Here is a 27,190-nt window from a genome sequence, read left to right on the forward strand (position 1 = left end):
TCCTTCAGGATTTTCTGGTATAGAGCAAAATTCATGGTGTGGCACTGTTTTTTACTTCAAGTCATGTTTCTCTATTGCTATTGCTTTATGCTATTATGCGTTTTAAACTAAACTACAGTGTAGTTTAACTAAACTAAACTACAGTGTAGTTTAGTTTAGTTAAACTACACTGTAGTTTAGTTTAAAACGCATAATAGCATAAAGCATAAGGTTAAACTAAACTAAACTTTAGCCCATCCTGGAAGACGGCAACAACCAGTTTACTGCCAACACTTACTTATCACTCATGCTTTCGCTTATGTCCAGATCTGTCCTGCTTCCACGGCATCTCCACACCAGACTAGCAGCTATTTATAAACACAATATTCTCAAAACATTTTGGGAATTTTTACTTTTACACAAAGTGATCACTAAAAATCTTAGTGTTTTAATTACCAACAGTTTAACTTCAGTGTAATCAACCAAAATCAGTTACTGCAGAGTGGTGGGGCTGCTTTCAAGGGCTCCCTTAATCACACGGATTTGCCACATATTTGTTTTGGATTTTTTTTTAACATTTATTTTTATCCCAAATGCCCCACTGACACAGCCCTCAAGAGATCTGTGGTTCCTCCCGGGACTGCGTCAGGGGGCTTTTGCTTGTTAGGGAAAGGTGTGAAAGGGAGAGTGGCTAAACTGCTGGTGCAGAGTATCAGTGCATAATCTGGTTAAAATGACAGATTAAGGTTTAAAGAGATCTCTATCTATACAGTAGTATTCACAGTTGATTTTATGTACAGTAACTACATTATTGGTTACATTGTGCTGCAAAGGAAGCAACAGCATTATTATTAAAAGGTGTTTCCTTCATTCTGTTGTTGACATTTTTATCAGGCAAGTTTTTCCAGCAGGCGATGGTGGAAAGAACGAAGGCGTGCCAAGATCTCCTCCAGAGTGGAAGGAGGAGTCAAAATACACAGCCTGAGAGAGAAGGAAAAAGAAACACACCAACACAACATTAACATATACTACCTTGAAAAAGAACAGTCACATGAAAACTACTTACATTTTTAATGTGTTTAGATCACCAAGCATTTGACCTTTGGAATAGTGCCTGCATTTGCTCGATTTTACCAATTTTAAATATATACAACGAAACTAAATAGAGCCCTACATTTCATAAAGTTACAAATAAAGGATCCAGATTGTGTGCTAATTATTAGAACCTAATTATTAGTATCTGATTAACTAGTACTTATATAGCATTTCTTGCACTTGCTCTAACTGAGCACTAGAAGCACTTTATTACAAGACATGTTTCCCTATTCACACACATTCATATAATGCTTTAATCTGTACTAAAGTGTTAGCCAGTAAGCGTGGCTTCACAGAAAGATCTGTGAAACTGGTTTATTTTATTATATGTCTTTGTGTTGTTTCTGTGCTGCTAACCAACCAGGCTAGCAATAGCTGACAACTCTGTAATATGGCCACTTCTGGCTTTAAAAAACAACAACAACACAGTTAGGGACTTGAATGTTAACATTGAGGCTTCAGAAACCAAAGAGTGACAGTTCGTGGGTTAACTTAATCTTTTACATACAGTTTGCTATTTAAGATTTTTCAAAAACCTCTTTAAATAATGCGGTAGGAATGAGAATGCAATTCCAATAAAATTAAGCAATTAGCAATCAAAAAAGACCCAAGTAAAAATGTTAATGAGATAATGGTCAGCACAACAGCATCAGCAAACTGTTTATTTTGTCTACAAATCATTCTCTACATTTTTTTCACAAAATCACACATTTAGGGGACTAAGGGCTAATTAAAGATCTGACTAGAAACATAAAATAAAATTTTACCTGATGTGATAGTTTTTATCTTCCTGTCCATTCTCACAACCTGCCCCCACACAAATACCCTCTTCTCTCAGCAACCTCTGACAGTAAAGCACATCCGCCTTCACTTCCAGCCTCTGAAATTAAAGACAGTAAAACATTGTATCAATTTATGATTTTCACTGTTACATAAAAATGCAAGCAATTAAATGCTGGATTTTTAATGTTAACAATTTTTTTTACTCATATATACTGCTCAAAAAATGAAGGGAACACTTGAAAAATCCTAACTTTTCCTGACTGAAATCCTTACTTTTGGTAAGATTATAAATCTCGCTCATCCAAGTTGTGGGAGACGAAAAAATGCTTCTCCCGCTAAATTGATTCTTTCATTCACCCAAGTGACAGAAGAAGTGACTTGGGTGAGATCCAAGTGAAGAGAGACCTTTTTTTCTTCAGGGTGCATTTATGTTCCCAAACTGGGAAGTCTAATGTGATGTGGGGCAGTTTATAAGTTAATATAAACTGCAGTGGGCTTTTATTTTGACATTATCTTAAAAGCAAAGCTGTAAAAACATACTGGATTAAATTTTACCCCTGAAATTTAAAAAAGTAGGAATGTAAAGTTCCCTGAAATCGAATTTAAAAAAAAACAGGCACACAATCAGAATAACATCCATATTTTTATCTTTGAAATCTCACCTTAGCCTCCTCTACGATGTGAGGTGGCAAGTGTACCCGGGGATAAAGAAAGAGTCCTGCCATTGATGGCTGACAGCTCATCCCTTCTACTCTATTCAGAAACTCACACGCCCGTTTAGCATTCTGGGAAAGAGTATCCTCAATATGATGAATCTCCTTTAAGAATAAAATAAATATTACTGTAGGCTGGGGAGCTCCTTGAAAAACACTCATTTACTCAACTGCAGTTTTATTCAACATATTGTATCTCATATCCTCTTGGATGCTATGGCTCACTGGGTCATGCTGACGCTGCACCAATGCTGTAAATATTCACAAGACTTTGGATTCACCTAACAGAGTATATCAGGGAAAGGAACAATCCCCCTGCCAGTTTAACAGTTCAAGTGTTATGATAATGGTAAATGGCCTGCATTTGTATAGCGCTTTTCTAGTCCATAGGACCCCAAAGCGCTTTACACTACATTCAGTCATCCACCCATTCACACACACATTCACACACTGGCGATAGCAAGCTACATTGTAGCCACAGTTGCCCTGGGGCGCACTGACAGAGGCGAGGCTGCCGGACACTGGCGCCACCGGGCCCTCTGACCACCACCAGTAGGCAAACACGGGGTTAGTATCTTGCCCAAGGATATTTGGCATGCAGCCAGGGTGCAGCCTGGGATCGAACTACCGACCTTCTGATTAGTGGCTGACCTGCTCTGCCACCTGAGCTACCATAGGACAGTCCCCTTACCTGTGTGTATGAGTTATAGGAAGAATCTTCAGGTCTAGGTGGATTAACACTAAGTTCCAGTGCCAGCTGTGGTAACACTGAAGCGCTGGAAATGACAGTTAAGTACTTTTTCACTGCTGGGTCAATGTTGATTACCTCCATATACCCTCCTCTCAGACCACCCCTAAACAAAGCAAATGCAGAGTTTAATAAACAGCATTGATTAACACTGATGAATGCTCTATCATTCAGGAAAGGAAATTCCAAAAGGTTAATTGTATTGATCTGGACATTGTATTTTCAGAGGCAGAGAAAACGCTTCTCGAACTCATTCCAGTGACTCCTTCAGTCACTCAAACCAGTGACTGACTAGGATGAGTGACAGAATCAACTTTGTAGGGTGTTCTTATATTCCCATCAGCAGTCGATTTGTATATCAAAAATGGACCCTACCGAGATGCCAACCACTTTTATGCTCTGAAGCTTTAAGAAAAAGTCAATTTTAGAGTTATTATATTTGAAGGCAAAAGTGATCATATTTAGACATGAGTGTTCATTTATCAACTAACAGTAGCAAGCTTGGTTAGAAAGTCCATAAACTGTACAAGTACATAGATATCTGTGAAATAGAGCTAACTAATAAGGACATTGGGATAATAGGGACAATGACTAACACATGTTGAGGTTAGACATTGATCATTGAATGACACTCACTCTCCTATGTGGGCTGTGGAAATTGAATGTAAAGACACCAGCTCCATTGTCTCAGCATACATTTTACCCATCTCAGACAGCACTTTCTTGTAGGAAATAAATTCTTTGTCCTGGCCGTACACACTATCCTGGTGCACCTAGACAGTACAAGTGAACATCAAAAGAAAAAGTGAAAAGTGAAAACCTGCACAACTCCTCCAAAGGGCAAGGGCTAAACTAAAACAATGAGGTTTTATGATATTTGAATTACTACGTGCTGACCTCGAGCTGCTTTTATAATAGCCCACTGCTTTCTGACCTTGGAACTATGATCTTGAAGGATTACATACTAAAATTGTGTATTTTATTGTCTTTACCCATATGGTTGGAGAAGAATTTGCTTATGTGTGATTTTCTGAAACATTATAGCATCATTGTGGTAATAAAAACTGTTGTATAGCTCTCTCCATGCCCTTTTTAATATGACATATTACTTAACATGGTTTCTTGAAGTCAACCTTGGATGCTAACAATGAAAGTTTGAAGACAATCTATAAAAAATTGTGGGTAATATAAGTTTGTTTGTTTTTTTTTTACATATTTTTATATTTGGTTTCACTTGATTTTCACAAACATTAAGTCAGCTCGAGCTGTTACTGGTAGCTACCATCACACAAACTTTGTACATGATATTTTGAAAACTGTGGAGGTTAGACTGCTAACAAACAGGCAGGCAAAAACAGCCAGACTGATGATGTACTCTTTCTCTTTGAGGGGAGAGTAAACGTTATGCTTGTGGTCACCTCTTCAGCCAGTATGATGAGGCCATTGGTAGCAGCAAAGTGAATCACCTTCTCAATAGTTTCTCTGTCTTGCACGTAACCTACCAGGGGAAAAGTCACGTTATTGAATGAGCTTCTATGAAGTAGCTGTAAACCACAAATCCACATGTGCAGTGCAAACAGCTAGAAAGAGACTCACATTTTAGTTTTTATTTAACTCTTAGGCTTTAAGACAGTTGACCTCTTAGCATGATATAGTTTTAAAAAGAGGACGAGGATTCTCTTAACGTATACACGAATATAGAATAGATCAAAAGCTGTGCAGGATGTACCAACAATGGGCTGCTCACCTGTAGGTTTTCCTGGGTTGCTGATGTATATGGCTTTGGGCTCACAGTGGACTCTTCCAGCCTCTAAAGCTCTATGCAGCTCATCCAGGTTTATAGCCCAGCCTTGTTCTTCAAAAAGACGGTATGGAACCAGTGCCAGCCCAGTCATGTCCAGCAGCATGGGCAGAGTATGTGGACAGGGCATGGGGGTCAGCACACCTGTCTGAGTTTTGCCCTCTCCGCTGGTAAGCAGGTTCAAAAACACCTATAGTGCAAAAATTATGTTGTTTTTGTCATAATAATAATAATAATAATAATAATAATAATAATAATAGATGAAAATAGTGGGTAGTTTTGTGCATGATCAAAAGATGTGGTTGCAGCAAAGTGGTGAATTCACAGTAAGGAATGGTGTGGGACTGATACACAGTGGCGGTGGTGCTCATGGTCAGTGTTCGGTTACATCAAGCATAGCAGAGATTAATTTTAATTTAAGCTGAAGAGAGTTGATTACAGCTTAGACTCATTCACTCAAGTCCTCCTTTATGCCAGTTATATACTATGATAAAGACACTGTTAGTGTAGGAAATAGAAATCAGTCTAAATAGCTGGGGGGTTTTTTGTTTTTCATTCACTGCTTGTATCCTAGATACAGATTCAAGCTAAGTACATTTGTATTCTCGTGTGCTGATATTTTTATATTAAGATACCAGCAGGTTCAGTTACCTTTGTATAAAAATAGATGGTAGAATTGTCCTTCAAGGAGCTACCTTTTACTTTCTTACTCTGAGTACATTTCAGAGTCTGCACTTGTTCGCTTCTGCAACTTCTTAAGTGAAGAAGTTGCAGAAGTACGTTAACTTTTACTGCATTTTACTTTTCCTTTTTCTTGGCTTTGCCAAGTGGTTACATTTCTGGTGGTTACAAGTTAAAGGAATGGTTGGCCTGCGTCTCACAATCAGGATTTAAAGTGTCTGTCAGAGTCCAGAGAATAAGAATGATTTGCTAAGAAACACACCACATCACTCACAGATTACATCTGGTGGAACACCTTTCCAAGAATTGGCCAATTTTTAAGCATTTCTTAAGTAACTAATTATACAAAGCAGAAAGATATAGCTTTATTTAAAAAAGAAAACAAAAAGAAACCTTCATTAAAATGTTCAGTATAAAGTGTCACACCGACAAACTCTTCTGTAATCCAGTAGTTAAGATAATGTCTTCTGGATGAGAAGGCACGCCACCATCTCGCCTTGTGATAAATTCAGAAATGCTTTTCTGGACTTGTGGTAAACCACCGGAGGTTGTGGAGTATGAACCTGTCACAGGCAAAGTGATTAGACTGGCCAGCAGAAGCATTTATACTCACTTTGTGCATTGCTTGCAGATATAATTGTTTTTTCTCACCCACACTCCCTCCAGAACACATGTCCAGAAGCTTCTGTGCCCTTTGCCTGACATCCAGAGGAAGGCTTTTTTCTTTGAGGAGCTCAGGGTACAGACACACTGCCATAACCTAAGAAAGCAATCAGAAAGTGATGTGCTCAGGTTGACAGAGAAGTGCAGGTAAAATTCACAGATGATACATAAAACACCAACCTGGCGAATAAATGAGATAGGTGGCATTCCTGCCTTGTGTGGATCACCTGAGCTGACATCAATCACACTCTTGAAGGGTTTTTTTACACTCTGGAAAAATACATCAGTGTTTATCAATATTGACCGTTTTTTAAATTGACAGCTAAATTCTATCTATGCCAATCATGTACTTATCTCTTTAACCCTTTGACATTTGGTTTTCCCTTGGCTAATTTAAACTATATAGAGATAGAGAATGAATTCAATATTAACCATATATGACATAACCATAGCTTATACTTGTGGTTAAAAATGTACACTCATCCTCATCCATTTCCTTGACGTGGAGGTCAAGGAAATGCTGGCCTTTTTTTTTTGAATAAGTAGAAGAATAAGAGAGCACAAGGGAAAAAATAGTCTGATCCGTGGCCTTAATATTTATTTGGTTTTCAGACATTTCATTTGTAGTAACTATCAAGTTACTATATATATATATATATATATATATATATATATATATATATATATATATATATATATATATATATATACCACAGGTGGATATAATCCTTTGACAAAAGAGGATAAGCTGCAGATGTGTGGTTGACCAAATTGAATGACTACTATTTACTATTAAACTGCTAAGAATGACTCATAATTTATACTGTCTCTCAACTTCTTTACAGCTGACTCACCTGTGCAATCTGCTCTGAGATGCATGCTGCTAGACCCTGCAGGTTCACTGGGGCTCGGATCCCACGCACCCTGGGATTCACGTCCTGCACAGTGCTCATCTCTCCTGATTCAACTGTCTAACTGATCAAGGTCCAGTGAGAGGCCTGGAAATACACTCAGGAGGCGGGTACTTTGTAATTAGAATACCCGCCTCCTGATGAGTCTGGTCTTTAAGAGAAGACGGTGTCAGATTATTCAGCACCTTTTAAATTCAGATTTAGAAAAGAGCAAATGAGGAGAAACTAATACGGAAGAAATATACTCTTTCCTTCAAAGTTGCTGCTGACTGGTACACTCCAGGCTAATCACAGTTTGCCAGTGGTAACGCAATAGTGTTATCTGATTATATCTGAAGTTTTTGTGCCTTAATTGTTAAACTGCCTTTAATATCTGAAATTGTCCATATGACTTTTTCACCTGTGACACTTTTTGTATAAATAAAGCTTAAAAATGAATTTTACATACTTGGATAATAGCATATGTTTGAATCGGAATCCTTTGTAGTTTTTCTGCAGTCTGTTCATTTTGTTCGCTTTTAAATGTTTACCAGAGAAGTCTACTATTCTTAGAACTTGAACTTGTTCGTTTAAGACTTTTCCTACTTTAAAAACAAAAGAAATGTTTTAACCTTGTGACAAGCAGCACAGTCTGGAGTTTAAATATAAAACTAACTGCTTGTTACTGACTGACATAATGGGCCTTAAGTTCAAAAGTATAATCATACAGCAAAATAAGATCTTTTATTATTCCTTGGTGTAATAACGTTTTAAAGAGTTAGTACAAGCAGATATTGTCATGCCTTTTTAAAAAACTGAGTATATTTTAATCTGGGAGTATTTCCTGTAATTATATCTATTGTCGCTCTATGAATTATGTTAACTTTGCAGCTTTCTTCTTGTTTGATGGCAGATACTCCCTTCACCCTGGCCAAAAAGCCTAAAATGACCAAAGAAAAGTGGGAAACAGCTAAACATGAGAGGTTTTTAGACAAAATTGGTGTTTTTTTTCCATTGATTAAGCACTTTTTCCAGCCAAGAGTGATACCATATATGCCCTATAGCTGCAGAAAAGGCTAACATTGTTATCTTTTTACAAAAAAAAACAGCTAAACATAAGAGGTTTTTGGACAAAGTGTGTGTTCTCCATTCTTTAAGCACCGGTTCGAGCACCAGTTCGAGCACCGTTTAAGCACCGGCACCATTTCAAAAGTACCGGTTTGTTACTGGTATTGAATAAAACCTAAACGATTCCCATCCCTAGTGCTCAGTGTGTCTGGTTTTGCTTCCCCTTGTCTCATTAGGTCTGATTCATCCCAGCTATCTTACCACCTGTTTCCATCCTCTCGTTGTCCTGCTTGTGTATTTAAGTCCCGTGTTCCTTCCTGTTAGCTGTTATGTTGTACCTTCACTATACTGTGTTTCTTCCCTCCGCATTCCCACTTAATTCCTAGTTGTCAGTTCCTCATTTATTTTGTAGTGTTTTAGTTTGAGTTTTTTAGTTTCAAGTTTTCTTTTTGTATTTGTAGTAAGTTATTTACAGCGAAATAAAAGCTGCTTCCTTTAGTTCATTCCTCTGTGTCCTGCGAGTCCTGCATTTGAATCCAATATCCTGCTTGCACACAAAACATGACATTAATCGTATGCTAATTGTTGCCTACCTACCGAGCTATGGTTAAGATAAGGTAAACACATTAGAAGAGCAAAGATGGAGGATGAGTGTTAGAAGGATGAGAAAATAAACTTTTTTCAGTAAAAGTTAATGTGGGAATCCCTGATAGGCAGAGACAAATGCAATCATATAGTAAAACAGATGCTGAAAATGGACCAGACTTCAGTCAAGACAACATCTGAGATCCATCCACAACACAAGGTTAATTAAGCTCCATTCTGTCCATGTAATCTTTCAGATATACCACGTGTTCATGTGTGTGTTTAAACATTCAACGATTACATTCCTTTTCAAGATAAATAAAGCACATAGAGACAACATGTTTCCATGCACCTCAATTTATTTAAGATTTCCACAACACATATGAATCAACGATAAGACCTAGACAGTTATAATTCATCTAAAAGCGTCACTCTTAGCTTTGTTCACATTAACTGGAAAACCAAAAAATCTGTTTTATTTGTTGTTGGATATCATCCACCTATGCTTTATTCAAATTTTTTATACAAGCCCAGATAAATGGTGTGGGTTGTATCATGAAGATCATAAAGAATGAAATTTCTGTACCACTTTGTTCGTGGCCCAGGTTAATAATGACTGACTCTAGTGTTGTAAGCTGACAGAGTGCTGGCTAACACTCTAACTTCTAAATAAAGTGCTCTGATTTGTAAAGCTGATATGATGGAGAAAAGGAAGGTTTTGCGTGTGAATGAGACCAGGAAAGAATGAGATGGACATCAATGATTTACTGTGGCACACAAAAAGGGAGCAGCTGAAAGAAGAAGAAGAAGAAGACGCTCACTACTGAGAATCATGAGCATCATGTCAAAACTTCAATATAGCCTATGTTGTTTTTGGCTAAATTCTTTACTGTTGGAACTGTTGCAAAGCAGATGTTACTATTGCAGAATGACACTGAAATCTTTCTAAAAAAAAATATTATTTTAGTTATACAGACAGTTATTTGAATTATCCTCTTGAGATACTTCACATAAATCTGACCAATCTCAAGTTTACACTTAGTTTAGGCCACCCTCCTCCACAGGGCACTATAAGCTGACTTCTTGCTTCTCTTTCTTTACACTTCTGTTGGGGTCACAGTGCCACCCATGAGACGGCAGTGAAAGGAGGTGAGGCGAGCTAGGACCTCTACCAGGGTGTAATGAGGAACAAGGATGCATAATCTGCGGGAGAGCACCACAAACAAGAGTCAACTTTTTGAAGCAATACAACATGCAGTACAAACCTCAAAAGGTTTTATGATTTCATATACTTTACCTCAAATGGAAGCTGTCAGTCATTTCCCCATGTTCACCTGCACCAGCTAATACACCCTCCTCTTCCAGTAATTTCTGACAGTACAGAACATCAGCTTTCAGCCCCAATAACTGAAAACAGAAGTGCATATAGGACAGTATGGCTTTCAACTTTTGTACCATCAGAATGATGGTTTTTTTTTTTTTAATATTCACATTTTTTTCACAATCCCTCAATAGTCTGTTTTCAAGGTTAAGCCATGTAAGGAATAAAGATGGAATCAGGTTCAAGTAAGGATAATGGTTTGGCATTCATTTGTAATGGCTAAACTTAGTGGTTAGACTTGGTATTCCATTAACATTGATAATAGACTGATGGAGAAAGAAAGATGGAAGATTGTTGGAACATTTCCCACCTTGGCCTGCTCCTTAATCCCACATGGTAAGTGCAGGCGAGGAAAAACATAGATTCCTCCAAGCACTGGCTGACACCTTACCCCTGGCAGTTTATTTAGGAGCTCCTGAACCCATTGAGCATTATGGGACAGAGTAGCCAGGATGAAGAAGGTCTCCTTTGTGAACAGAACAACCAGTAATTAAAAGTAAGAGTGTAACAGAGGACAACTGTTGGCTTTTGCTGTTTCCTCACCTGCATGTATGTGTGATACGATGGGTCTCCAGATTGTGGCGGATTGACCATAAGATCCAAACCAAGCTGTCCTGTGACTGGAGTACTGATATCACCACACAATGTGTTATCAAAATAATAAATCACCTCTGGATCCATATTAACTACCTCCATGTATCCAGCCCTCAGACCACACCTAAGATGCAGACACAGATTATCTTAATTAATTTATCAATATAATGCATTTAAAATTTGAGAAATGTCTAAACTATTCATTTAAATGCATGTATGGTATAAGAAGGCATGAAAAGTGAAGCTTGAAAGTATATTTCAAAGTGTATTTAGCCTACATTAATTCTAATGATCAGTATGTGGTTGCATAAACAAGCTATGCTATAGAAGCCTAAAGCCCTTTTCACAAAGGATATGGCGCATACAGTGCTGCGCACAGAAACACATTCATTTCTATTGCTTGTGGTGCAGAATAATGGTTTACTGCTGCGTCAAGCAAAGTGCAGCGCAAGCATATCAGCAAAAGGTACTGACACATCCCGTGGTCAAAGTTCAAACCAGTTTAACTTTGACTGCTGCGCGTTGTTATGTAAATTTGTGCAACCAATAAAAAAGAAGCCCACAGTTGCACTAAGTTCTATGAGGTGCCGTAAGGGACATTATTACTGAAACGCTCTCACACACACTACTGAAACGCTCTCACACACACTACTGAAACGCTCTCACACACACAACTGAAATTTTAGCTCTCACACACACTACTGAAACGCTCTCACACACACAACTGAAACGCTCTCACACACACTACTGAAATTTTAGCTCTCACACACACTACTGAAACGCTCTCACACACACAACTGAAACGCTCTCACACACACTACTGAAACGCTCTCACACACACAACTGAAACGCTCTCACACACACAACTGAAACGCTCTCACACACACTACTGAAATTTTAGCTCTCACACACACACTACTGAAATTTTAGCTCTCACACACACAACTGAAATTTTAGCTCTCACACACACAACTGAAACGCTCTCACACACACAACTGAAACGCTCTCACACACACACAACTGAAACGCTCTCACACACACACAACTGAAACGCTCTCACACACACTACTGAAATTTTAGCTCTCACACACACACAACTGAAACGCTCTCACACATACAACTGAAACGCTCTCACACATACAACTGAAACGCTCTCACACATACAACTGAAACGCTCTCACACATACAACTGAAACGCTCTCACACATACAACTGAAACGCTCTCACACACACAACTGAAACGCTCTCACACACACTACTGAAACGCTCTCACACACACAACTGAAATTTTAGCTCTCACACACACACAACTGAAACGCTCTCACACATACAACTGAAACGCTCTCACACATACAACTGAAACGCTCTCACACATACAACTGAAACGCTCTCACACACACTACTGAAACGCTCTCACACACACAACTGAAATTTTAGCTCTCACACACACACAACTGAAACGCTCTCACACATACAACTGAAACGCTCTCACACATACAACTGAAACGCTCTCACACACACTACTGAAACGCTCTCACACACACTACTGAAACGCTCTCACACACACTACTGAAATTTTAGCTCTCACACACACAACTGAAACGCTCTCACACACACTACTGAAACGCTCTCACACACACAACTGAAATTTTAGCTCTCACACACACACAACTGAAACGCTCTCACACACACCACTGAAACCAGAGGCATTTCCGCTGAACAGGAAGTTGTTTCCTGACAAGGAAACTGATGGAAAAAGTGGTATATTTCAAAACACTACAAGGATCAGCAACCTGCTAGTACGGCAGTCCCCAACCTTTTTTGCGCCACGTAAATGATATAAAAATAAAAAAACGATAAATACCATGAAAACCATAAATAGAAATGTGTTCGAATTTTTGTGGAGGAATAAAACCCATTACATAGAAAGATCTCAGCTTGTGAAGGGATACAATAAAGGTGGTATCAAAACTCCAGAATTGGAATTTATGGTTGGCACCCTTAGAATTAAATGGTTAAAATCTTGTCTGTCACAGCCAGACTCTACTTAGCTCCACATCCCATGATTCTTGTTTAATAAAATAGTATACAGGATTAGACTTTATTTTGAAATGTGATTTTGCGGCAAATAAAATCCCCATAAAGATATCAAACTTTATAAAACAGACGTTGCATTTTTGGGAAAATGAGATTTACCCACAACTTCTCCTCATAATTCAACCTTATGGAATAATAGGGTAATAACACTTAATCAAAAATCAATTTTCAAGAGTGACTGGTTTGAACAAAAATATTATATTCATAACAGATTTGTTGGATGATAACGGTGTCATTCTAAGTTACACAGACTTTTCAGAAAAATATTGTCTAAACTGTTCTCAAAGAGAATATAACAAATTTTGTGAACTGGTCCCACTGCCTCTGCTTCATTTGATTAAAATTTTTATGATATACAATAATTTCTCATCAGTGCTCCCAAATTTATTGCTAGGGCAATGTCAGCTGTTTGATAAAAATGCAATAAGAAATTTGTTAGTAGTTTCTTCAAAGACAAAATATTTCATAGTTACAACAGAATGGTTACATGGCATGGTTCTAATTTAGTTATTTCATATACACTGGATAAAGCATACTAAAAATTTATGAAATAGCCTATTCTACCTAAAGTTAAAGAAACACTTTAAACAAAACTAATACTGTGGCAGAATTTCTAAAAAAAGAGATTTGGCTTTGAGGTGGATCAGTGTTCTTTTTGTACTGATGAAAATGAAACCCTAGAACATCTTTTTTTTTCTATGCCCTATCACACAATGTATTTGGTGCAACTTAAAAAATTGGATTTCCCTAAATATTAATGATGTGCCACTGTTTGAATTACATCATAATTTTTTTTATATGGATCATCTAGCATTGGATGTCTCAGACATTATTAACATCATCATACTTTTGAGTAAATATCATATCCATTGTGCTAAATGGAGGAACGCTAAGCCTTCTCTCCCTGGTTTTATTGATGATTTTAAGATATTTTTCTTTGCTAAAAAAGACAAAAAGCACATATGCCAAAAAAATAACCAGGATAATGCACGTCTCCCGCTATTCTAAATTTTGACTTATGCTGAGGCTAATATATTGTTAAGTAATGCAGCTGTCTCACTAAGGTCCAGAATCGATTTGTTCCACGATTCGATTCAATTCAATTCGATTTGATTATGGGGAATTTTGACAGTCAGAAATATTATAATTCAGATCAGTACATTTACATATTTTTGTATTTAAAAAAAGGAAGCTGACACACGCAAGACTTTATCAAAGGTGTGAGCATCACAGCAGATGCCTTTGTGTCAAAGTAGCTGAAGATAAAACACATAAAAACATGAAGGTGGTTTTCCTGGCCTGGGATTTTATAAAAAATATTCTGCAGTACATCAAAAACGAAAGAAAACCATTAATCAACATATGAACGTTACCTCTGACGTTACAGCGGTTTTATTAGAGACACGGCTAACGTTTTGCATTTTGCATAATTTTAAAAAGTTTAAATTTATTCAGTATTGAACGGCAGAAATTAGGTTTTCTTTTCGGAAGTATGTAAAATGAAAAAAAAAAAAACAGCGGCCGACTGCGCTGTAAACAACAGTAGACTTGTGCCTAACAAGCAAGCGAATAATGCAGAAAACAGATTTTTAAACGGAAAACTGTTCTTGAAGTACAGAGAGAGAGAAAGAGAGAGAGAGGGCTGTGCATGACGTGCGATTTTATCGTGGTGGAAGCAAAACAGTGAGGGAATTCATGACGATGTTTATGTGAAGCGCAGTTTGGATCTTCTTTTGCTGCTGGTTCAGTCAATATTGTTTGGAGAGAGATCAAACTAACAGCTTTAGAATCGGCGCAAAAACGGCGTGAAAACAAAGCGCGGACCTGCCGACAGATCAGAATCAGTGAGCTGTCGGCTTTCAGCCCCGACCGTGTCCGTGCTGTCGGGTGAGAAAGGCGACATCTCACTGATTCTGATCCGCGGGTCCGCGCTGTGTGTTTACGTCTTTGTGCAGAAGCCGTGTACCTGCTCTGATTTACTGTCTTAGCTTTTTGGTGGTTGTTGAAATTTTGTGAGGTTTCACCAGAGATTCTGGCATTTCGGGCAAAATAAATTTATATTAAAAAATCGATTCAGGATTTTAATGAATCGATTTCACGTTATCCAAGCCAGAATTGATTTTAATCAATAAATCGATTATAAAAACCCACCCCTAACTAACAGGTTGCTGAGTAGACATCTGTGTAGTGGTTTGTTTGAAATCTAACACTTTTTCCTTCAGTTTCCTTGTCAAGAATTAACTTCCTGTTTAACTGAAATGCCTTCCTGTTCAACTGAAATGCCTTCCTGTTTAACTGAAATGCCTTCCTGTTCAACTGAAACGCCTTCCTGTTCAACTGAAACGCCTTCCTGTTTAACTGAAATGCCTTCCTGTTCAACTGAAATGCCTTTCTGTTCAACTGAAACACCTTCCTGTTTAACTGAAATGCCTTCCTGTTCAACTGAAATGCCTTCCTGTTCAACTGAAACACCTTCCTGTTCAACTGAAACACCTTCCTGTTTAACTGAAATGCCTTCCTGTTCAACTGAAATGACTTGGTTTTTCAGTTGTGTGTGTGAGAGCGTTTCAGTAGTGTGTGTGAGAGCGTTTCAGTTGTGTGTGTGAGAGCGTTTCAGTAGTGTGTGTGAGAGCGTTTCAGTTGTGTGTGTGAGAGCTAAAATTTCAGTAGTGTGTGTGAGAGCGTTTCAGTAGTGTGTGTGAGAGCGTTTCAGTAGTGTGTGTAAGAGCGTTTCAGTTGTGTGTGTGAGAGCTAAAATTTCAGTAGTGTGTGTGAGAGCGTTTCAGTAGTGTGTGTGAGAGCGTTTCAGTTGTGTGTGTGAGAGCGTTTCAGTAGTGTGTGTGAGAGCGTTTCAGTTGTGTGTGTGAGAGCTAAAATTTCAGTAGTGTGTGTGAGAGCGTTTCAGTTGTGTGTGTGAGAGCGTTTCAGTAGTGTGTGTGAGAGCTAAAATTTCAGTAGTGTGTGTGAGAGCGTTTCAGTAGTGTGTGTGAGAGCGTTTCAGTAGTGTGTGTAAGAGCGTTTCAGTTGTGTGTGTGAGAGCTAAAATTTCAGTAGTGTGTGTGAGAGCGTTTCAGTAGTGTGTGTGAGAGCTAAAATTTCAGTAGTGTGTGTGAGAGCGTTTCAGTTGTGTGTGTGAGAGCTAAAATTTCAGTAGTGTGTGTGAGAGCGTTTCAGTAGTGTGTGTGAGAGCGTTTCAGTAGTGTGTGTGAGAGCTAAAATTTCAGTAGTGTGTGTGAGAGCGTTTCAGTTGTGTGTGTGAGAGCGTTTCAGTAGTGTGTGTGAGAGCGTTTCAGTTGTGTGTGTGAGAGCTAAAATTTCAGTAGTGTGTGTGAGAGCGTTTCAGTTGTGTGTGTGAGAGCGTTTCAGTAGTGTGTGTGAGAGCTAAAATTTCAGTAGTGTGTGTGAGAGCGTTTCAGTAGTGTGTGTAAGAGCGTTTCAGTTGTGTGTGTGAGAGCTAAAATTTCAGTAGTGTGTGTGAGAGCGTTTCAGTAGTGTGTGTGAGAGCGTTTCAGTAGTGTGTGTGAGAGCTAAAATTTCAGTAGTGTGTGTGAGAGCGTTTCAGTTGTGTGTGTGAGAGCTAAAATTTCAGTAGTGTGTGTGAGAGCGTTTCAGTAGTGTGTGTGAGAGCGTTTCAGTAGTGTGTGTGAGAGCGTTTCAGTAGTGTGTGTGAGAGCGTTTCAGTAGTGTGTGTGAGAGCGTTTCAGTAGTGTGTGTGAGAGCTAAAATTTCAGTAGTGTGTGTGAGAGCTAAAATTTCAGTAGTGTGTGTGAGAGCGTTTCAGTTGTGTGTGTGAGAGCGTTTCAGTTGTGTGTGTGAGAGCGTTTCAGTAATAATGTCCCTTACGGCACCTCATAAAGTTCAACCATAGGATGAAGAAAAAATTTTTGTGCATATTCGAGTTGGGTGAACTTTTTGACAGAAGTTAAGGTGCATAGTTTTTAAACTTCCAGAACTTCTTCTTTAAAGCTTTCTTCTTTGAGAGATACTTTTTTTTTCTTCACATTTGAACATAATACAACACAAACTCTCAAAGAGGACACAAAGTCACAGAGATACATGTTTTGAAATGACACGGAGCTGGGGCATCTAGTACATGTAGAACGGCCATAAACAAAACTGACATACAAGCAGAGCGCAGCGGCATTTTTAATAGATAAAAGGCAAATGGTTTGAACATGAATTAAGGCTGTAGATTGGGGAGAGCCTCAGGTGGGACTGGCAGAGGCTCTCAGGCCAGGCAGATCTCTGTGTACTAATGACAAGCTTGTATAGCAGAGTGTGTCAGATATAGATAGAGCTAAAGCAGACCCAGCAGACTTGCTGTGGTGCAAGTAGTGGTAGAATGGCCTGTTCTGGCTGGAACCAGGCTGGAACCAACTCTGGTGTTTCCTAGCATTTGCTACAATTGATTCATTTGCAACTTCAGCCAAATAGCCCAAACACTCACTAACCTAACATCTCCCAAAATTCCTTTTCAGTGGATGCCTCCACTCAAGAAGCCTTTGACACACTCTTCGGTTCAGCCTCCATCCCCATTAAGCCACATCCATCTCAGGTAAAATGCACCCATATGCCTTTTTCTCTCGCTGTCTCTTTCCCAAAAAACAATAGACAATGATGTTGGAGACATTGGCTAGAAGGAGTTGAGCACCCTTTTCTTTGCATGGACAGACCTTAGCCATGCCTTTTGCTCATCAAGCCATACAGATGCAATTTTTTCTGCACAAGTCTGGAGGCCTCCACCCGAGCCGGAGGTTTCTGCACCTGCTGGTCCCATCACCTCCGCCGGTCCACAGTGGAGCATCGCTGGACTGGCAATATCTCAATTATAAAGTATAGAAAATTGACTGAGGCCTAAAATGATATTATTACAAATATCTTTAAAAAAAACTACATTTTTGCGCCTCCGGCTTCCAGTTGAGCTCCAATGCCACCACTGTCCATGCGGCCATCCACCAGAACTTTTGTCTAGGATCCTGTTGGAAATTGTTGTTGACAAACATAAGAGACAGAACTCACTCTCTAATGCAGGTACTGGATAAAGAGTGGAAGGAGATCAGCTGCACTGTTTCTGCAAGCTCTATATCCATTTCAAACAGGACTTTCTTATAGGAAATAAACTCTCTGTCCTTCCCATACACGCTGTCCTGGTACACCTGGAGTGCAGAGGAAAGAAACTGATAGATAAAGAAAACCTGACAAATGCATAATAAAAAGCCAATCTGAAAAGACAGCTCATGGTCACCTCATCAGCTAACAGTAGGACTCTCTCAGCTGCTGCGAACTGAATCACTTCCTCTATTGACTTCCTGTCCTGCACATGGCCTAGAAAGACAAAGGTAATATAAACAGTGATGAAAGAAGACTGTATCTCCATCTAATGTACAGTACAGTGCAATAGTTACACCATTTGGCACATCCTCTACAGTGAAAATAACAAATAGCAAAGTTTTACAGATTACAGTCTAAAGTAAAATGTCAGTCATATATATTTAACCTCTTTAATATTCTGGATATTTATAATTGAGCTATTTGTATATATTAGAGCTATTTCTAATATTTTGTAACTTTTTAATATATTGTATTATTGAATTTATTTCAGTCAGTTGCTGTCCAGCAACTGTAACCACATAATTTCCTTCGGGATTAATAAGGTGTGCTGATTCGGATTCTCATTTCACTTAGCTACTGTGTTTTACTTACCTGTGGGATTTCCCGGGTTGCTGATGTAAATGGCTCTGGGCTCACAGTACCCCCGAGCAGCCTTTAAAGCTTGATGCATGTTGTCCAGGTCTACAGCCCACCCTCTCTCCTCTGTCAGCTGGTACGGTACCAAGACTACCCCAGCCTCCTCCAGCACATTGTACAGCATGTGTGGGCAGGGCCCAGGTATCAGCACGCCTGTCCGAGTATTCCCCTCACCACTGGCCAGCAGTTTCACAGCAATCTTATAACAATAATCGAAAAAGCTATATTTTTTTCCTTTAGGGAGAGCAATCTTTTCTGTCACTTTTTGCTACAGGTTATTAAAAAATCAGGAATAAATGAAATAAAATAAATGTTTGAAGCAGAAAACAAAGTAAAACTGTTTCCCCTCGCAACTCCCTTTGCAACAATGAGAGATCACTCACACATTTAAGCTTTTCTTTACAACTAACTCAATAAACTATGTTTAAAGGCTAAATTAATACAATACACCTGGTTGTTTCAAAGATTCTAAAAATATGTTACATGTAGAAGTAAAAATGTTTAAGCTGTTGTTTGAGAATATTTTGGTTATTTTGGTTGAGGTTTTTACAATGTGTAAAGACTGGACATTATTATTAATACAAATCATATTATTTTTCAGTTAAGTGCAAAGATAAAATGTGAAAGCTAAACAACTACTACAGTTTGCTATAGCAGAAGATACATAAAAAAGTCATGGAAAGGATTTCCACGTCATCAAATTGCTTTATTTCAGCATTATGCAGGTCTGTTATTCCAACTTAATGTACTTGAGTTGGCTTATTAATTAATGATGAATCAACTTATTTACTGCAGTTGAGTCCAGCTTAATTTAATTGAGTTGATCCAAGCCACGCAAATTACATTAGTCCAGCAAAAGCACTTAATGCTGATAAAAAGTCATTTATGAACAATAAATAGCAATAGCATACACGTGGTGTGTGTATAATTTCCTGCCTCTTGTGACCCTAGTGATTTTCCTGTGGTTTGTAATGATTTTGTGATATTGCTAGTCCAGGCAACTAACCAGTCTTGCTAGCTTGCATTATGTCATCTCAACAAGAATAAATTTAGCAAGTGTTATGCTGATGAATTTGATGCAGATTGTATATGTTTCAACTATGTTCACTATAGAAACATCAAATTGTTTAGTTCAAATTATAACTTAGACTCTTTAAATGAAATAACTATCCAATTTTAGTTTTTTGAGCGATGGTAAACCCTAAAGATTTGTGGGTGTGTGGTCTGAGTGATAGGTGTGTTCACTCAGATAACTGCACTTTCCAGCTGTCTGTTTTTATGCTATTGTGTCCTTTCAAAGCATTTTAAAAAAGATAAAGTGGCTGATAAAGTTGGACATTGCATCTTGCTTAAAATGTGTTTTATTGTGTGGCCTCCCTTGATGTTAGACATGTTTAATTATGTAGTGCAGCGGTCCCCAACCCCCCGGGCATCGGACCGGTTCGTGAGTCGTTTGGTATAGGCTGGGACTGATCCACTGCCCTGCGACTTATAGGAATAGGTGGCTGAGATGAATGTCATACGTGCTGTTGATATTAGTTTACTTGTTTCTAGTTTTCACGGTGCTCCATGATTGTGAGAGGAATAAAAGAATTGTGGACATCAGTATGAAGCGTGGATTCTTTCGACCAGAGTAGATACATGTAGCATTTGTGTAACTAGAAATAGTACGAATAGTGTTCATAGTCATACCATTATAGCCCTTTGAGAGCCAGCAGAAATAAAGATGTTTTGGGCATATGAAGGAACTCCATCTCTTTTTGTGATGAACTCAGCGATGCTTTGCCTCACATGACGAAGACCAGAGGATGCAGTGTATGAACCTATCAAATTATAATTATTTAAGTATATTTCAATATACATGTGAGTTAAAATCCCAGACTCTCAAGTTTAAAATTCAGTTTGTACATGCAAATTTTTTAACCCTCACCCACACTTGCTCCGTCACAGGCCTCCAGGAGTTTCTGAGCTCTTATCTTGACATCCAGAGGAAAACATTTGTCTTCCAGCAGCTGAGGGTATATACACACTGCCAAGACCTGAGGAAGTAGGCCAGATTCAGAGAGGAGTTTGTAGACAAGACTTTTTGAACAAGGAAAGTGTTTTTAACACATTAAGAAGACAACATGGTTACAAATATAGGATATGTATGGTGCAAGAGTAATATAAAATGCAGGAATTAACAATAATCACTATACATTACATCCACTGCAGAAAGTAATGGACATAAATAAAGCACATGAAAATAAAATGGATAAATAAGATTACACTTAAAAAATCACAACTTATATGACAGATACACAAGTTTGACAGGAATGCTTACACAACACAAAAAGTTACACAACACAATTAATGAACACTAACCTGTCGAAGAAATGAAACATGTTGTAAATCAACTCTGTGGGGATCACCTGAGCTAACATCAATCACCTTCTTGAAGGGTTTCTGCGCCCCCTGCAGACAACACATGTTTAGGACTCAATTCTCTAGACCCGAAACAGATTTTCTCATTTCTCGCAACATTTCTGAGGTTCTCAGCTCCCAAGTTAGCTAACAGTTTTAGAGAAACAACTCAGTTAAAACAATTAACTCATAAATGAAGAAGCAGTTTGAATGTTTATTACAGCTGAAAGTTTCTTTGATTTAATGAAAACCAGCCTGGTTAAAATATTTAGATTTTTAATCAAAATGGCAGTGGACCACAGAAGTGTGTTCCTCATCTTCAAATTTTCTTAACTCTTTAACCCTTAAGTAACCCCTGAAGTTCCTTTCTGAAGTGAGCCATTTCTGTCATATTTAACGCTTTTGGTTTAACTCTTTCACTGAGACTTCAACTTTGCTAGCTCTTCATTCCTCAAAGATTTTATCCAAGCAGCTCCGCTATGTTTGAAATTGCTGCAAACCTGTTGTGTGTGTGCTCTGTGAATATGCTTACATATATCAGGGGCAAATATGGGTTTAATATCTTGCCCAAAGACACTCAGTTAATCAGACTTGAAGAATCAGGGACTGATATTGTGTTTAATTAAAAATATTAAGTAGGTTGAACTCAATTTTTAACAATTTGTTATTAGAACTCAATTTAAGTAAGTTACCAGTACTTTTTATGCAAAAACGCTGATCAACTCAATTTATTTGAGTTGTCTTAACTTAGAAAAACTAAGTAAGCTGGAAATGTTGCTTCTCAGTGCGGAAGGCTGAAAGACGTGTTTTGAAAGTGCCACGCCACTACTGTCCCCCTCCCTAGCATGGATGTTAATGTTAGCTATGTTATATTGCTGCCTCTGTTCGGTGGTGTCGAGCCAAACGGACTTTAACGTGTGTTTGAACGAGCTGACGGTTCACTCGTTAAGCTGAAAGAAAGATGCTTTAATCACAGGAGTCACACATGTGTCCACTGAACCATCTGGGAACTCTTCTTGTTTCGTAATAACACAAATACTAAATCCTCCTTCTTTTGTGCTGTTTTGTAGCAGTGTATACACCTGAGACTGTCACCTGTCTGTCTGTGCTGCACTCTCTCTCTGTTTCTTTCTCTCTGTGTTGTGTAATAAAAGTATGAACATGTATTTATAAGTTACACTTGTGTTTGAATCCTGCAGCTTATCACACATTTGATTTCCATGTGTGACAACTGCAAGTGTCCAGAGTGATGACAGACTGAGGGACCCACTGCTGCACATCATCTGTGAGGCATTGCACTCACTGAAGGAATAACTGAAGGAACAACATTTGTCTCTTATATATGATACACCTATATATGCACTGTCAAAGATACTTGTCTTTGAGTGAAGATTTAAGGTGATAAGACATATAAATAACTGCAACTTGAATCTGTACTGAGGCTCAGTATTTGACACAGAGTTCATGTTCACTGCTGTAATAGCTAATAATGATTAATATAATAACTATAATAATATTGGGCATATTATATTTACATTACCAAAGTGATATGACTTTAGTCTCATGAACAACATTAGCTAATTGTTATTTACTAACTAATCTTGAAATAACTGTTCAGTACAGAAATGAAGCCCAAAAATCATGTTTTACTGTCCTGTGGTCTCAGCCTCAGATACTTATCAAATCACACAAAGCTCTTGTAGAAACAAACAAACAAATGAACAAAATATGTTCTCCCTCATTTCTGTCAAACCAAGTTGTATGACACATTTCCAGCGGTTAGTATCATGGTTGCTAGGCAACCTGGGAAGCGCGACGGAGACTAGACCGTCGCATACAGACAAACTTGCTGTTTAATTTGCAAATCGAGCTCAACACTGCCCCTAGCGTCCTGGAGCACTTCCGTTGTGTTTTGGAATTTGCATGTGTTTTGGAGTTTGCATGTGTTTTGCATTTTGCAAGTGTTTTGGAGTTTGCATGTGTTTTGCATTTTGCAAGTGTTTTGGAGTTTGCAAGTGTTTTGGAGTTTGCAAGTGTTTTGCATTTTGCAAGTGTTTTGGAGTTTGCAAGTGTTTTGGAGTTTGTACGTGTTTTGGAGTTTGCAAGTGTTTTGGATTTTGCAAGTGTTTTGGAGTTTGTACGTGTTTTGGAGTTTGTGAGATTATAATATTATTTTATGCCATGTTATACCCCTAATTAAAGATTGTGAATTATTATGTAGTTTTAGTTTGCATTATTCTCCTGAATTAGAAGAAGGTGATAACTATTGCATTTGTTAAACTGATTTGCATTACATTAGATTGCTGATTTATTGTGAATGAATGATATTGTTTTATGATGCATTATACTGCTGAGTTATAAGAAATACTGTTCGCAGAAAGTCATCGCCTTATTTGTCTGATTAGAAGAGAACAGAACATACTGGAGTTTTCTGCCCCATCTCAGCAGGAGCAGATAAACAGGGAGCCAAGGTCGTAGCTTAGGCACTGTGTGAGAGAAAGCATGTGAATGTTTAGGCTTTTATGATAAGGTGGGGGCCACTAGAGGCTATAAGAGTTTGATCAATGCTCCACCATTTTGAGATCTGATGCTGTCTGCGTACGGTGTCCATCTCCCACGCGTGTGATCATTAAAATCATTGTTTGACTCAACCCGGCCGGACCAGTGTTGTTATTGTGGTTTTTCCTCTTGTGTCCATCCCCAATATTTGAATCCGTAACAAGTTTGCAAGTGTTTTGGATTTTGCAAGTGTTTTGGATTTTTCATGTGTTTTGGAGTTTGCAAGTGTTTTGGAGTTTGCAAGTGTTTTGGAGTTTGTACGTGTTTTGGAGGTTGCAAGTGTTTTGGAGTTTGTACGTGCTTTGTCTCTAGGGGCCACCGTAAGAATGTAACCAAACTGTTTATCATTGAGAAAGTGTGATGGAACATTAACATAGTGTTAGTTTTTAACCAGCTGTTGTTATTATTTAGCCAGTTTTTGTCTGTTGGAATCTTTCTCCTACAACAGAACATAGATGTGATGCTTCATATCTTGAATATGGAGGAGCAGACATGAATTAAAATGTATCCTCACAGTATGCAAATGCCTACGGGGACTCTCTTCTCTTCTACATTTGGTATTTTACATTTGGCCCACATAAAACGTGATTAGTCTGATGAAAGAAGTCCTTCCCGACCACTGCATTCAAATAGAGTGGGACAACATTGCTGCTTCCACAAACTGCAAACCCACTGATGTGTATTTTTAATAGATTAATTATATGTTTGTTGGAAGACGTAATTACACACCAACCTCCTATATATTTCGGAGTACACTATGGTTTTTGGCTATTTAATAGTGTAAAATAAATTACTGACTTCACCTTTAAAGGTGGTGTAACACTACTGCTGTGTATGTGGAGAAGATGTAGACATTTGTTCACAACCCTGTGACAACCATTAAAAAAATAAACAATTAAACAGGAATCTGTAACTCTCAATTTGTAAGACCTTCTGATTAGTAGACGGCCTGCTTCAACATCTAAGGCACAGCCGCATAGTGTAGTTGCATGTTGTCACCTTACTGAGATGCTGTATGTTACTTTAACTCCTTTAATTTAGCACTCCTCAGTAGATCTAAGAGTGTGTAGATAACTGTAAATCCTGTAAGCAAGTAGAGCTGTCTTGTCACAAGTGATTTTTGTGATTGTTTGCTATGACAGATCTGTAAATACCTTTTATGTGTAAATCAAGGAGTTTGGCAAGTGTCAACTTACCTATATTTACATCTCCAGTAGGGAAATGTATGCATTCTCATTTACACATTTGGCTACATGTTCTAAAAATAAATAAATAAATAAAAAAAACCACACATTGCGTTACCACTTGAAGAGAGGCTAGTCTTTCCCGATGTTTGCTACAGAGATTGCATTTACTTTATTCCACGGACACTTTTACTTAAAAGAAAGATATTTTGGATATATACGTTTGAGCTGATTGCCAGGACTTACCAGTGAAATCTCTTTTCTGATTCGTTCAGCCAGATTCTGAAGCATAGTTTGCGGAGAGTCTCTAAGCCCTCTCACTCTGGGGTTCACATGTTGAAGAGAAGTCATCATCTCCATGAAACAGTTGAACTCAAATGTTGGAGCTGTCCATTTAAAACTATTGCAGTCCGAGGAGCTTTGCCAGACAGACACTGCTTCTTCCAAATTACTTTCTAGCACAGACTTTCCCAAAATGTGGGGCCCGCCCAAAGCCATTGCGGGGGGCGGGGGCAACGCTTGGACACTGCTAGCACAGGGCGCCACACAAATGCAAAGCAGGAGATGAAGCATCGCTGAATGTTTCCAAACCAACTTCATTCTAAGCCAAAGACTAGAAAATATGGTGAAGCATATCTTCCCTTTCAGATGTTAGCTCTTTATACAGTAAAGTTACAGTGGGATACAAATAATATCAGGCTGATTCTGCCATCCTACCACGATTTGGTCCCCCTGTCTAAACAGACAAATAGTATCCCACAGCTGTTTATGTTTTTAAACCCATTTTGCACAGAGAAGCATTTTTTGAAAAATGTATTGATAGCAATGTTGAATATTATTACACAGAATAAAAACAACTACATGTAAAATAATTACACCGTGACGCCTCTGCCGTTCTAAATAGAGACAGTAACTGCGTGTTTATATGCAAGCGTGTAAAACCTGTAAATCTGAATATCTGCCATTCTGCAATTCATCTCATGTAAACAATAACGTGACGCACAGCGTGACGTGAAAAAAGGCACATACCTTTGACGTTGCATGACGAACTCTGTATTCCTCCTCCACACGTAAACGCAAAAAAGGAGTTTTAAAATCTCCGTTTTCTGTGATTCGAAACGCCGTTTACGTGCGGACGAAACCGCTGCATTTTCAAAAATACCCGTGTAGGTGCGGACGTAGCGTAAAAGAGTTATTAGTTTATTTCCTTACTACCTGTAATTTATTGCAATTACTTGTATTTGCGTAACTGTTTACTAAATATTTGAGGTGTGAAATAAACCGCAATGGAGCAAAATATGGGTGTGTGTGGTTGGAGGATGTGATTGTGCGTGAGTGTGAGTGTGCGCGCGCGGGGGGGAGGAAAAAAAGTTTGGGAACCACCGCTTTTCTTTGCAAGCTCCTTTGACTACGATGACCTGGATGACTGAGAACCTTCACAGACATTTTGGGAACCACTGTTCTACCACAACAAATTAAAGAATAACTAACTGGTGGACCACTTCAACAGAATGAAATGGGACTGCAGGTTTAATATGTAATTCTTTGACCAGAAAGAGACCTATGTACTGGTCTAAAAGAAAATAATTTAATGTAAAACCCAAGCAAGAATATTTATATATTAACTTGTATTTTTAAATAGATCACAATATTTTAGAAATTTGTGGTTTTAATACTGTTTTTGCAGTTATTAATGACACCATTCCTTTTATAAGGCTCTTATTTAATTTACACTGGGGCTCCAGTCACATACATATCAGCATGTTCCGAATAAATAAACAAGGGTCAATAAATATTTTTATCATATGACTACCTGTTGAACAAGCTCTTTGTAATGCTTGTAATGTAATGCTTTGACAAAATCAGAATAGAAATCTACTTCATTTGCCGATCAAGGATAAAAAGCTTGGCAACAACAATTCTTCAGAAATGCAACATAGGAATAAGGATAAACACCGTACAGAGGAAAAATAATAACTAATAAAACAACATTAAAATAAAGTGGGAAATCTTTTTACAGACAACTATGACAAAGTGCAAAAGTAGAATATTTTGGGAAGTTTGGAATGAAATGGATTGTGCTAGCCCATAACTTTGAATTTTCTTTAACTGGTAGCAGCATAGCAGCATTTAAACAGTTCTTAATTTGGTTCACATAATGACTCAGTGAAAAATGTTGCTTATCAATTACTTGACACATATATAATTGTATAAGTTT

General features: G+C 38.2%; 2 protein-coding genes across 2 annotated transcripts; both read right to left on the reverse strand.

The window, feature by feature from the left end:
• Positions 1-224: 224 nt before the first annotated feature.
• On the reverse strand, positions 225-7,416 carry LOC146649459 (alanine aminotransferase 2-like). Its single transcript, XM_085387053.1, has 11 exons — positions 7,318-7,416; positions 6,644-6,733; positions 6,452-6,560; positions 6,227-6,363; positions 5,066-5,309; positions 4,737-4,816; positions 3,955-4,091; positions 3,262-3,424; positions 2,520-2,675; positions 1,842-1,954; positions 225-960 (listed from the first exon to the last, which is right to left on the reverse strand). Exons 1-11 carry the CDS (start codon positions 7,414-7,416, stop codon positions 870-872), a joined length of 1,419 nt encoding a protein of 472 aa, XP_085243179.1. The 3' UTR covers positions 225-869.
• A 1,948-nt stretch (positions 7,417-9,364) lies between these two features.
• LOC146649460 (alanine aminotransferase 1-like) lies at positions 9,365-25,694 on the reverse strand. Its single transcript, XM_085386661.1, has 11 exons — positions 25,219-25,694; positions 21,191-21,280; positions 20,757-20,865; positions 20,519-20,649; positions 18,782-19,025; positions 18,324-18,403; positions 18,098-18,234; positions 10,931-11,105; positions 10,698-10,853; positions 10,304-10,413; positions 9,365-10,209 (listed from the first exon to the last, which is right to left on the reverse strand). The coding sequence occupies exons 1-11, from the start codon at positions 25,570-25,572 to the stop codon at positions 10,104-10,106; spliced, it is 1,692 nt and encodes a 563-aa protein (XP_085242787.1). The 5' UTR covers positions 25,573-25,694; the 3' UTR covers positions 9,365-10,103.
• Positions 25,695-27,190: the final 1,496 nt, after the last annotated feature.

The sequence above is a fragment of the Rhamphochromis longiceps genome, linkage group LG17 (genome assembly GCF_057381845.1).
Source record: "Rhamphochromis longiceps isolate RC_006_pf linkage group LG17, R_longiceps_female_GT1.1, whole genome shotgun sequence".
In the NCBI taxonomy this organism is placed as follows: domain Eukaryota; kingdom Metazoa; phylum Chordata; class Actinopteri; order Cichliformes; family Cichlidae; genus Rhamphochromis; species Rhamphochromis longiceps.